Source organism: Heterodontus francisci, chromosome 5 (assembly GCF_036365525.1).
Source record: "Heterodontus francisci isolate sHetFra1 chromosome 5, sHetFra1.hap1, whole genome shotgun sequence".
Classification (NCBI taxonomy): domain Eukaryota; kingdom Metazoa; phylum Chordata; class Chondrichthyes; order Heterodontiformes; family Heterodontidae; genus Heterodontus; species Heterodontus francisci.
In genome coordinates, this window is record NC_090375.1 from 133,240,832 (window position 1) to 133,253,610 (window position 12,779).

The window sequence follows — 12,779 nt, forward strand, 5'->3', positions numbered from 1 at the left end:
TGGGATAGTAAGTTGCAATAAAGAAATAAACAATTTACAAATGTATATGAATAGGTTATGTTAGGTGAATGGGCCAAAATTTGGCAGATGGAGTTTAACGTGGATAAGTGTGAGGTTATCCATTTTGGTTGGAAGAACAGAAAGGCAAATTATCTAAATGGAGAGAAACTTCAGAGTGCTTCAGTGCAGAGGGATCTGGGTGTCCTTGTGCATGAATCGCAGAAAATTAGTATGTAGGTGCAGCAGGTAATAAGGAAGGCAAATGGAATTTTGGTATTTATTGCTAAAGGAATGAAGTATAAAAGTAGGGAAGTGTTGCTGCAACTGTACAAGGCATTAGAGAGACTGCACCTGGAGTATTGTGTACAGTTTTGGTCCCCTTACTTGAAGAGGGATGTAGTTGCATTGGAGGCAGTTCAGAGGATGTTCACTAGATTGATTCCAGAGATGAGGGGTTTGTCTTCTGAAGAGAGATTGAGCAGTTTAGGCCTTTACTCTCTGGAGTTTAGAAGAATGAGAGAAGATCTAATTGAGGTATATAAGATGATTAAAGGGATTGACAAAGTAAACGTAGAGATGTTTCCTCTGGTGGAGCAATCTAGAACAAGTGGTCATAGTTTTAGGATAAGGGGTATCAGATTTAAAACAGAGATGAGGAGAAATTACTTATTTCAAAGGGTTGTGAGTCTGTGGAATTCACTACCCCAGAGTGCGGTGGATGCCAGGACATTGAGTAAACTTAAGGTGAAGATAGACAGATTTTTAATTAGAAATGAGTTGAAGGGTTATGGAGAACTGGTAGGAAACTGGAGTTGAGGCCGAGATGAGATCAGCCACAATCGTATTGAATGGCGGAGCTGAATTGCCTACTCCTGCTCCTAGTTCTTATGTTCAAAATGAACCGGACTTCCTGCTGGCCATCCAAATAGCACATGGAGGGAAAATCTACCCCATTGTCTCACATGACGAATGGCCACTTGGGCACAGGAAAAAGATGGCTCTTATAAAACCAAAGCACGGTATGAAGTCATGTCTTCAAGAGAGGAACCAGAAAACTGAATTAGATCCTTAGATGTGATTATATTTCTAATATTTTCTCACTGTTAACTCTATCACATGGAAATTGAGAGTACTTCTTTCATTTGAAATAATATGAACAGATTCAACAGCAGCAGGAATTTTTATATACAACTTTCAATGTAACTGCTATTTTACATTTTGATATATGATAGCTATAATAGATTGCACAAATCCAGCCCAGCAAATTAGAATGAGCGTCTTCTCTCCTTGATGGTGTCTACAAGTCATTATAAAATTCCTCACAATCAGGTTTATTCATTCAATGGATAAAAACATTGCAACATGATCACATCACATGCACATTCTAATGGCTTGGAGATAGCCAGTCACATGCAAATCAGTTTCTTCTCAACAAAATTCAGTGGAAACAGAGGATTTATGAGAAGTTTATAGCATTTCAGGGCAAGGATTCTTGTAAGCATATAAAGTAATATCTGAGTGCTTTGCTACATCACAGACAAATCTTTTAAAAAGCATTATCAACAGCAAAAAGCACACACATCTACTCCAAATTGAGGTGTTGTGGGGTAATCTCAATTCAGTTTCCAGTGCAATCAGCACAGAATTGTAATCAAAAGTTGCCACCAGCTAGCAATTATTCAGCACTCCTGTTCTGAAAGGCTATGAGAGGAGAATGTCTGAATTAGAAAAAGCACAGTGGTACTGGCACTCCATTGAAAGTGGAGATTAGAGCGGTGATTCCACAATCCAACACGATCAGCAGGGGGGTGCTTCTAGGAAACGGAGAGCATACAAACCATAATGTTCACTCATTAAAATTAATAGATAGAAAATCACAAACTATACGCCTACAATCTCCTAAAATACATGCCCTGCAAATTCCACATGAGCACCAAATTGCAGAGTCAACCAGAAACTCAGAGCAGTTCTGCTTTTCATCCAGCTAATGCCACATCTATCCGGGATGTATTTGGTGCTACAGCCATTCTCAAATTGGAAAATACTTTCCGATTAGAAAATTATTCAATTCTTTGATGAACACATGCCCAAGAATGCATTTTTAGGTTGCAAACACATTATGGATCCATCACCTAAAAAGAAAAGACTTTAACTGTGCATCCTCTTAATGATAATTACACGGAAACAGATGTACCCCAATCAACAAATTTAATAGATTTAATTTTCAGCTTGAAAATCACTATTAATCAGAATTGAGGGGCACAAAACTTTCTCTGAAACCTTCCTGATTAAATCCCTACAGGCTGCTCTATTATTAGCTGTTACTTGATTTCCTCAACTCAACTGCACTTTCTTCCTCCTCCATTATATGATGTATTTTCACAGGGATTCTCCTTATTGTCCGCTGTAACTTTATTGGAACAGCTGCAGAAACCTCAGGAAAACAGAATCCTTTTTCTGGGTTGCCACAGCTATTCTGCCAAAATTACCACAGGCGACTGGGAGAACCCCACAGCAAACCCCAATTAATCCTCTTTTCTACTATTGTGCTATTATTTCCTTCCAAATCTGTCACTGATCTATCATTTTTCTCTAACTATAATTTTGTGTTATGACTTGTTGAGCAACTGTGATCATATCAGCAAAAAAATTTCTAACAAATTATACAATTTACGTATTAATGTTCCCTATTTTTCTACATGAGAAACTCTGATCACGAAATACAGGAATTTCTCACTTGTGTGCTGCAAGTGTCATTTCGAACTGTGTTGCATATGGCCGTATATTTCCAAGTTTTTCTGTTCTATCAATCGATCATAATGACCTGCCTAAACACAGTCCAATATGCGCTCTTTCTTTAGAAAAAAATAAGCATCGACTTCCAACAAACCCTGAGCCTGAGGGCCAAACATTACTATTCTCTAACCCAGAGGGCTGTGGATGCTTAGTTGTTGAGTATATACGAGGCTGAGATAGATAGATTTTTGGATTCGAGGAGAATTAAAGGATATGGGGATTGGACAGGAAAGTGGAATTAATGTCAAAGATCAACCATGATGTTATTGAATGGTGGCACAGGCTCAAGGGGCCGTATGACCTACTCCTGTTGCTTATATTCTTATTCAGACAGCACAGATACAAAAACAACTTGCATTAATATAGCAATCTCAGGACATCCCAAAGCAATTTACAACTAATGAAATCATTGAAAGTGTTGTCACTGTTGTAATGTGGGAGAAGCTGGTGCCAATTGCACACAGCAAGGTCCCACACAACAGAATTAGATTATCAGTTATGGGACAGATATTGGCCATGCCATCTTTTAAAACTCTAAGGACAGATGGGGACCTCAATTTACATCTAATCCAAAAGATGGCACTGAAGTGTCAGCCTAGATTATGTGGTTAAACTTGTGGAGTGAGACTTGAGCCCACAACCTTGTAATTCAGAGATGAGTGTGCTGCCACTGAGACAAGATTGGGAACCTAAATGCCAGAAAGCAGAATAAACAAGGGCAGAGCTCTTCCTTGACTGAATATGGAGCAACACGGATTTGGCACTAGAATTCGATGGTGCTGTTCAAACTGTTTTAAAGAAAGGGCCAACGTCAAACCAATAACTGCAGCCTAAGGACAATACTTCACCCTCAGCTGAAAAATCTGCAAGCCATATACTTTGTCACAATGCCATTTTTTTAAATAAAAAAATATAAGGGCCTGCATGAGATATTAAATTAGACACTATTTTTGAAACCTCAAATCTGATCCAGATTGCGAGGATGAGCAGGTCCAAAATTCCATGGAGCCATTTGCCCTGATATTGCTCTGCTGAGCTAAGAATTCCAGCCACCAATTCTCTCCAATGCCGACCAGCCGTAAGTCACATAGTTAGCTCATTTGAGTATCCATTAGAATTGGCTGAAAGTAACTCTCAAGTAATACAGGATTACTGCACTGAGGGGGTTGGAAATTTACATCAGTAGCCTTTAAAAAGACTAAAATAGCTTGGAAGGTTGGTGGTGGTAGGGTGGTGGACGCAGGTAAATAGAACAAGGAGAGCAGGCCAGTGGAAAGAGCCAGAGGAGAGCCCAAAATTGCAAAGGGGTGAATCTACACACATTCCTGATGAGATGCAGAACAAAGAGAGAAGGACTGAGATGATACCTCAGAAAAATATAAAAGCAAAATACTGCGGATGCTGGAATCTTCCGAAGAAGGGTCACTGACCCGAAACGTTAACTCTGCTTCTCTCTCCACAGATGCTGCCAGACCTGCTGAGTATTTCCAGCATTTCTTGTTTTTACCTCAGAAAAATATATTGGCTGCCACAAGGAGGGAGTTGGCAACACCTTTCTCACCCAGAACTGCAGACCAAGGCCAGAAAACTGACCTGACAAAGACAAGCAAGGTAAACACTGGTGACTCCCTCTTTTTTTCCTTGGGTACCACTGATTCAATCTTACTCTTCACATTAGAACATAGCTGCATACATAATACTTCACACTGCACTGTGGTTCATTCTGTATCTTACAGTGTGTATTTACACCTCCCAACAGGAACTGTTTGCATGAAGAAGCTTGAGCCCTCATTTTCTCATTTCCATCTGGCATTCAAATCGTCACCCAGTACAACACTCCCCAGGTACAGTAGAAAAACTGCTCTAAAATCTCTGACGACTCAAAAAAGATTACTCTTCAAAGGTTTCAAAGTAAAGCCCTCCAGCCAGTATCGGCTGCTACTGGCAACAGGTATGCTTCTTTTTCCTTTCATTCGGAATTACCCATGGTGCATTTTAGGACTAATCATGGGCATTAGCCACTCTTATACCAGTCATCCACATATATAGTTATTAAAATAGGCTCCAGACAGCACTGAACGTCCATTGTGGGAACAGCAATGCAGCCACTGCATGTAGAAAAGGGATCCACTCAAATTTGCAGACCTCAAAAAATAAAATTGCCATCTAAACACCAGTGACGCTCCAGAAAAAGCTTCTAAATTTGAGATCAAGCATTTTCCTACATTTCTCGCAGTGTTCATGGTTTCCTTACCTCGAACATTAGATGCATCACTGTAGGCATTCCCCTTTACATCTATCAGCTCAGCAGCAATCTGTGCACTGGTTTCTCCATCCCGTTCTTCAGTAGTAATAATCTCCAGGGCTCCAAACTCATTCATTTGAAACTAATAAGAAAATTAAAGATTTACTACTACTTCAATGTAAGAAAACATCACTTGGCAACCGTACAAAGAGGAACAGTTAATGAAACAAAACAGTTCTCCATATGGGAAAGTGTTAGCACTAGTTCACTTAAATTAATGTCTGAACAGTGAATGAACAACATTTGATTCCACAGATAACAAGAAAAAAAATGTTTATCAAGCAATACATGTTCATGATCACTCATGGCTGCAGCAGGAATTCACTTACCGTGAAGGTTAAACTCAATTCCGCCTTTACCAAATCGCGGATTGTTCAAGAAATGTTCATTCTAATTAAAGATGTATTTTAACCATCAAAAATCTTGAATAGAAATAAATTTCTCATCATACGCTGAACATTTTATTCTGATTTCAACATTATCTTATTATGTAAGCTATGAACTTGAGCACTGCAAGCCCTATCCACATTCCTGTACTTTGATGGACTGACAAGACAGGTCGTGATTTATTCCAAATATGTGTCAAGAAATTCTGCATGTGAAAGCAGCATAGACTGCCTCAACTTACAAATTTCCTTCTCCTCTCTCCTCATAGGTTTTTCATTGCCTTTTAATGCTAATTCATAATGAGGTCAGAAACTCAAAACATGGGGGAAACAACCTGGCCAAGAACGTCTACCTTGGTACAAACTTGATGAGGAGTCAGCATTGGGGAGCAGGGGGGTGCTTGACACCTGTTCAACTTTCCATCAGCAACCCCAGCAAACTTTCAGAGATCAGAGTCATATTCTGTAACTCTGAAAGATTCTCGGCAGGGAGTGGGGGCAAGAGTGGCTGCTGCAGGCTTGAGAGTCTGGAGAAACAGGGCAAAGCCAACTGCTTCCAAACGAACTTAAAAGAATTCCTAATTATTTGTTTTAATTTAAAATTTCACAGGAGGTGCCAGTGCAATCAATTAGTCCACCATGACTGAACCCTTCTCGAAGATCTAGAAATTTAAATTCTCTCCCTTGTACAGTGGGACACAATGTCACAAACCGATTTCCACTTCTTGAATTCAGCTTTGTTACACCATTAATGACAGAAAATGCTACATAACACATTCAATGGCCATCACTTCTGCTGGAAAACCTTGAAGTGATGACAATTGGTGGGAAGGGAGCAGATTGGATCCCCCTTTCAGAACTGATTTACCTGAAATCAGGCAGAAGCCTGGTGGAAAACTGTGTAGCACACATCTGTGGCATTGTGTGCAAAGGCCATCTTACAAATTAACAGAAACAATGGCCCGGATTTTGCGGCAGTAATGACAGTTAAACTGTCAGGATTCAACGTCATTAGTCCTCTGAAAAGGACAGCAATTTCTGGAGTTTGCACCTGTGCAATTAAATGCAGAAATCCAGAAGTTGCTGTCAGTTATTCTACCCTTCTCCTTAGGGTGCACTGTTGGAACTCTCCACAAATGGAAATCAATTAGAAATCACTGAATGAATGAGAACTTCCCCTTTCATTAGAATACCACTGTAAAAAAAATAATAAAAAGTTACATCCTGTGAATGAGTTCTAAGTCACAACTGATGAAGAACCTCTCCGGCCCTGGAAAACCAAAAAGTCAAATTTGAGAAATGCCAAATTTTCCATTACAATAAAAATTCCCATTTTAATATAATAAATAAAATTCAACTTCTGTTATTTCAGCTTCTGATATGTACAGCCCAAGCTTTATTTTGCTCTCCATAAAATTTATTTTAAAAGGATAATCAGCACATTTTACTTGCAGATTTGCTGTCTGTGTGAATTTTTCAAGGCGATTGACTCTTTACCCTGCCTGATAACATCCCTGCTGCTGGACGCCAGCATGAAATTAATGTTGAGAAAGGAGAAATCCACACTACAAGCTATCACTAGATCTTTGTCGGTATCTTTCTTTGAAGTCAGTGGCGAATACTGTTGTTTCACTGCTGACTTCAAAATCTGGGCCATTAATATTTTATTTTCACAAATTTTGCTTGCATGTCCTAAAGGAATACTATCTACAAATCCTGCTTTTTCATAACAGCATAAAAAATATTTAAAAAGTAACAATTTCCACCGGATGAGAAGTATTAGAGTGGAGGCATTGTCTAATTAGAGCCAGACCTTTCAGGAGTGAAATTAAGCAACACTTCTAGACCAAAAGCGTGACAGAAATTTGGAACTTCCTTCCGCATGCGGCAATTGATGGTAGATCAATTGTTCATTTTAAATCAGGGATTGAACATTTTTGTTATCCAAAGATATTAAGGGAGTTTGGGCGGGAGTGTATCTGGAGTTAGGTCACAGATCAGCCATTGACGGGAGGAAACAGGCTGGAAGGGCTAAATGGCCTACTCCAGTTCCTATGTTCCTAAACTAGTAAATCTTGCATGACGTTACATGCAATAAGTTATGATAGTGTAGTCCTCAGGTAAAGCAAGGCCAGATGACAGGTGGTAATTGGAAAGAAAGAAACTTGCAGTTATATGGCGCTTTACAGCCAATGAAGTACTTTTGAAGTGTAGTCACTGTGTTAAGGCCGTAAACGCAGCAGCCAATTTGTGCATGGCAAGGACCCACAAACAGTAGCGAGATAATGATCAGATAATCTACTTTCTGGTGTAGGGTGAAGTATAAATACTGACCAGTTTCCTGCTGGGAGTGCAGAATTGGTGAATTTTCCCTTTTCTGCATTAACAGTAACAGAGTGTTTGCCAATTCTCGCCCTTGCTAAAATTCATCAGGATAGTAAACTAGTTTAATTCCAGTTAATGCACAGGCACAACCCTAGTTTATTATTTCCTAACCACCAATTAAAAGGGAAATGTGCATCTCAACCCTCCTCACATTAATTCTGCCTGCTATAAAGGGTGCATTAAGGCTACAGTTCGTCAGCAGCACACCAAAATGCAGCACAGATGACACAATAAAGGAGCTGCTTCAACCCACAAAGCAGTGCAGGTACACCAGCAAACCTCAGCCGCAAGCAGACACACACGAGGAAACTGCCTCCACCTCATCTGATGCCACAAGGGGAGCACAACGTAGAAGTGGCCAAGAGCGGAGGCCACCTCGTTAGTCAGAGCACTGAGTGGTTCACTGGGGTTTATTTCACTTGTGAGCGCGTGCCTTTTTAATTTATTAACAAAACTGGAAATGTTGAGCCATGATCCCAGACGTGCGAGTTCCATTATTTAACACGCTACAGCAAAACAGGGATGAAGTGAAGGGAAGCCGTAGTCTTTGAACGGGGACACCGAGACTGCTGGGCAGATGTGCACCAAGCATTGGTGGTTAAGAGTAGATCTATTCAAAGTTGTGCCTTCAATGGAAGCGTTCTCACAGGTAGATCAAAGTGAGTTCCAGAGCATGCAGTTCTGTTGGATGAGTAGTGCTCAGGTAAATCATGCCTGGGTGGCACAGTGGTGAAGTGGTTAGCACCGCAGCCTCACAGCTCCAGCGACCCAGGTTCAGTTCTGGGTACTGCCTGTGTGGAGTTTGCAAGTTCTCCCTGTGACCGCTTGGGTTTTCGCCGGGTGCTCCGGTTTCCTCCCACAGCCAAAGACTTGCAGGTTGATAGGTAAATTGGCCATTATAAATTGCCCCAGGTATAGGTAGGTGGTAGGGGAATTGAGGGGTGGGGATGTGGTAGGAATATGGGATTAATGTAGGATTGGTATAAATGGGTGGTTGATGGTCGGCACAGACTCGGTGGGCCGAAGGGCCTGTTTCAGTGCTGTATCTCTAAAAAAAAAAATCAGATGTAACCTGGCATTGATGCCATTCTAATGAGAGCTTTGACTCCTGAGCCAGCCCTAGCCACTTTCCTGCACAGCATGGGCACCCCTCTGCTCTGCATCTTCCTTTTCCTCCTCCATAAGCTGTGTCAATCTAGCGCCTCATCCTCTTCAAGGTCCACTCCTCACTGGAGGGTCATGGTATGGAGAGCGCAGCAGACCACAATGCACAAAAACCTTGCAGAAGTGTACTGCAGGGAGCATCGATCGATTAGGACACTAGAACCACATCTTCAGACCCCCATGGCCTGCTCGATGATGGCCCTTGTGAGCAGATGGCTCCAGTTGTCGTGCCTCTGTATCTCCATCTTGGGGTCATGTAAAGGGGTGAGGAGCCATCTCTTCAAAGAATATCCCTGTCCCCTAAAATCAGTCCAAGAAGTTTGGATGATGGCATGAAAAGCTGCGGCACCCTCAACTGCCGGAGGATGAAGGCATCATAGCAGCTGCCAGAATAGCGTGTGCACACACGCATGAAGCTCTGGTTGTGGACATATACCAGCTGAACGTTTAGGGCAGGGGTTGGCCACCTGTTTCACCTGAAAAGCCTTTTTTTTTAATTGCCTAAAATAAAAACTATTGGGATCTGCAAGATAAAAATTTGGCATTTCTAAACCAAACACATGACAAATTGCCAAGTGTCTCTGGTAGAATTCATAAATTGCATAAATAACAAACAAATACATGCATTGAATATATGTATCAAATAAATCAAAATTAATAGATCTAACTCTGAATTATCACTTGTTTGATATTCTTTGCATTTAAAAAAAATTTCTTTGTGTCACCTGTATGTACATGTTCATGTTTAATGCCTCAAATTTTCGTTAATTATGTATAAGCATCTTTGTAAAGAAAATGCAAAAATGGCAAACCATATCAATTTAATGGAAAAACAGCACAACAGCACTTTGAATAAATAAAAATTTACATACGAAAACTGAAAGATGCTGCGTCTTGGTGTTTTCATAACAGATCGTGATAAATTTTTTTCCTAAAACTTGGTCAATAAAGCCATCTTTAAAATACTTCAACTTAAGATGCGTAACATTATGACAATCTTTCCAGCTATTAATTCTCGTGATTAAAAAAAGCTTCCAAAAGCAGATTCTGAATAATTTCTCATCTCAGCTATATTAGAAACAATAATGGTGGCAACCATAAAACCTGTTCCTTGAACCAAATGCATTGCCGATAGCCATGGTGTAGCTATACCATTCGAACAGGTTTATTTAGAGCAGAGTGATGTTTTGGTTAAAATAATCATTTCAAAGTGCAGCATAATGATTAGCTTTTTGTCCCCTCAACAAAAACAGGGCTCTGACTTTTCTTGATTTAATTTTTTTTTGGCTTTTGTCATGATAACGCAATCCAACTAGAAAAGGCTGGGAGCCGCAAATGAAATGTTAAAGAGCCACATGCAGCTCCAAATCCGCAGGTTGCCAACCCCTAGTTTAGGGAGAGGAAACTCTTCCTGTTGATGAATCTCACTGACCGGCCACTCAGCACCTTGATGGCTACATGAGTGCAATCGACGATGCCCTGCATCTGCAGGAATCCAGCAATGGAGGCAAATCCCACTGCCCTTTATGCCTGCGAGGTCCTGTCTCTTTGAAATTGTATGTACTGCCCAGCTCTTAAAAATTGGGCATCCATGACCTGCAAGATGCAATGGTGTACTGCCACTTGCCTCCAGGATCAAATGCTGATCCTTGGAAGGACCCAGAGGCCAAGTGGTTCAAGGTCACACTGACTTTCACGGCCACTGGCAGGGCACGGCAAGCAGTACTGCAAGGTCTGAGGTCTTCCTCAATGAGGGCACAAATCTGAGTCACTACCTGCCTGGAATGAGGCAGTCGCCTGCAGCACTGATTCACTGATGTGTCCAAGTAGCTTCTTCTTCGGCAGGTCACTCGATGCTGACAGTAGGTCTTTTGACGGGACACTCAATGCTGAGAGTATGGCCTCTATTGCCTTTCTGACACCCCCCGCCACCACCCCCACACCGCCCTCCTCATGGCCAGGGCTCTGCGTCTGCTCTTGCAGTGTCCATGATGCCCATATCTTATGGATTCCAGATTGAGAAGTTAATCAATTGGTTCCTCATACAAATAGATTAACCACTCAAAATGTGGTTCCTGACACCACAAAGTACCCCTTTGCAAAGAACCTGCAACAAAGTGCCTCATTGAGCAGATATTCAGAATCATAGAATGGCTGTAACACAAAAGGCAGCTATTTGACCTGTCAGGTCCAAATCTCTGCAAGAACAGCTCAACTTGACCCAGTCCTCCGCCCTTTCCCCACAGCCCGGCAAATTTTCTCTCTTCAGGTGCTTATCCAATTCCCTTTTGAAAACAATTGAATCTGCCTCCAGTCCTCTGCCACCACCCCTATATCTAAAGAGAAGTGGGTGATTATAGCCAGGACCTCCACAATTTCCCTCATTAACGCCCTGAGCATCCTCAGATACATCCCATCTGGTCCTGGAAACTTATCAACTTTAAGTACAGCCAACCTTTCTAATAACACCTCTATCAATTTTTAGCCAATCCACTGTCTCAACTACCACCTCATTCACTATGACTCCGGCAACATCTTTTTCCTTGGCAAAGTACTTATTTAGCACCTCAACTATGCCCTCTGCCTCCTTCATTGATCCTTAGGGATAAATGGGTCTTGTTCCGAATGGCAGGCAGTGACTAGTTGGGTACCGCAGGGATGGGTGCTAGGACCCCAGCTATTCACAATATACATTAATGATTTAATGAGGGAACTAAATGCAATATCTCCAAATTTGCAGATGACACAAAATTGGGTGGGAGGTTGAGTTATGAGGAGGATGCAGAGAGGCTTCAGGGTGATTTGGATAAGTTGAGTGAGTGGGCTAATGCATGGCAGATGCAGTATAATGTGGATAAATGTGAGGCTATCCACTTTGGTAGCAAAAACAGGAAGGCAGATCATCTGAACAGCTATAAACTGAAAGAGGGGAATATGCAGCGAGACCTGGAGTCACTGAAGGTCAGCATGCAGGCGCAACAGGCAGTAAAAAAGGCAAATGGTATGTTGGCCTTCGTAGCGAGAGGATTCAAGTATAGGAGCAGGGATGTCTTGCTGCAATTATACAGGGCCTTGGTGAGGCCACACTTGGAATATTGTGTTCTTGCTAGAGAGGGAGTGCAGCGAAGGTTGACCAGACTGATTCCTGGGATGGCGGGACTGACAGATGAGGAGAGATTGAGTCGGTTAGGATTATATTTGCTGGAGTTCAGAAGACCGAGGGGGTATCTCATAGAAACCTATAAAATTCGGACAGGATTTGACACGGCAGATGCAGGAAAGATGTTCCCGATGGTGGGGGAGTCCAGAATCAGGGGTCATAGTCTAAGGATACTGGGTAAACCTTTCAGGACTGAGATGAGGAGAAATTTCTTCACCCAGAGAGTGGTGAGCCTGTGGAATTCGCTACCACAGAAAGCAGTTGAGGCCAAAACATGTTATGTTTTCAAGAAGGAGTTAGATATAGCTCTTGGGTCTAAAGGGATCAAAGGGTATGGGGCGAAAGCAGGAACAGGCTACTGAGTTGGATGATCAGCTATGATCATAATGAATGGCGTAGCAGGCTCGAAGGGCTGAATGGTCTACTCCTGCTCCTATTTTCTATGTTTCTGGTCCCTAATCGGCCCACTCCTCCTCTTACTATCCTACTATTTATATGCCTAGATAAGACTTTTGGATCTCCCTTTCTGTTAAGTGCCATTCCTTTCTCATACTCTCTCTTTGCCTATCATTCCCTTTTTCCA

General features: G+C 41.6%; 1 protein-coding gene across 16 annotated transcripts in view; it reads right to left on the minus strand.

The window, feature by feature from the left end:
* LOC137370059 (lethal(3)malignant brain tumor-like protein 4) overlaps positions 1 to 12,779 on the minus strand; it is a 456,447-nt gene that overhangs the window by 380,232 nt on the left and 63,436 nt on the right. For 13 of the 16 annotated variants that reach the window (XM_068032126.1, XM_068032123.1, XM_068032124.1 and 10 more), the window contains one exon: positions 5,051 to 5,183. In XM_068032126.1, coding sequence (XP_067888227.1) covers positions 5,051 to 5,183 — 133 coding nt within the window. Of the gene's footprint in view, positions 1 to 5,050; positions 5,184 to 5,430; positions 5,524 to 12,779 lie in introns of all 16 variants that reach the window. The other 3 variants (XM_068032133.1, XM_068032132.1, XM_068032134.1) reach the window with 2 other exon arrangements.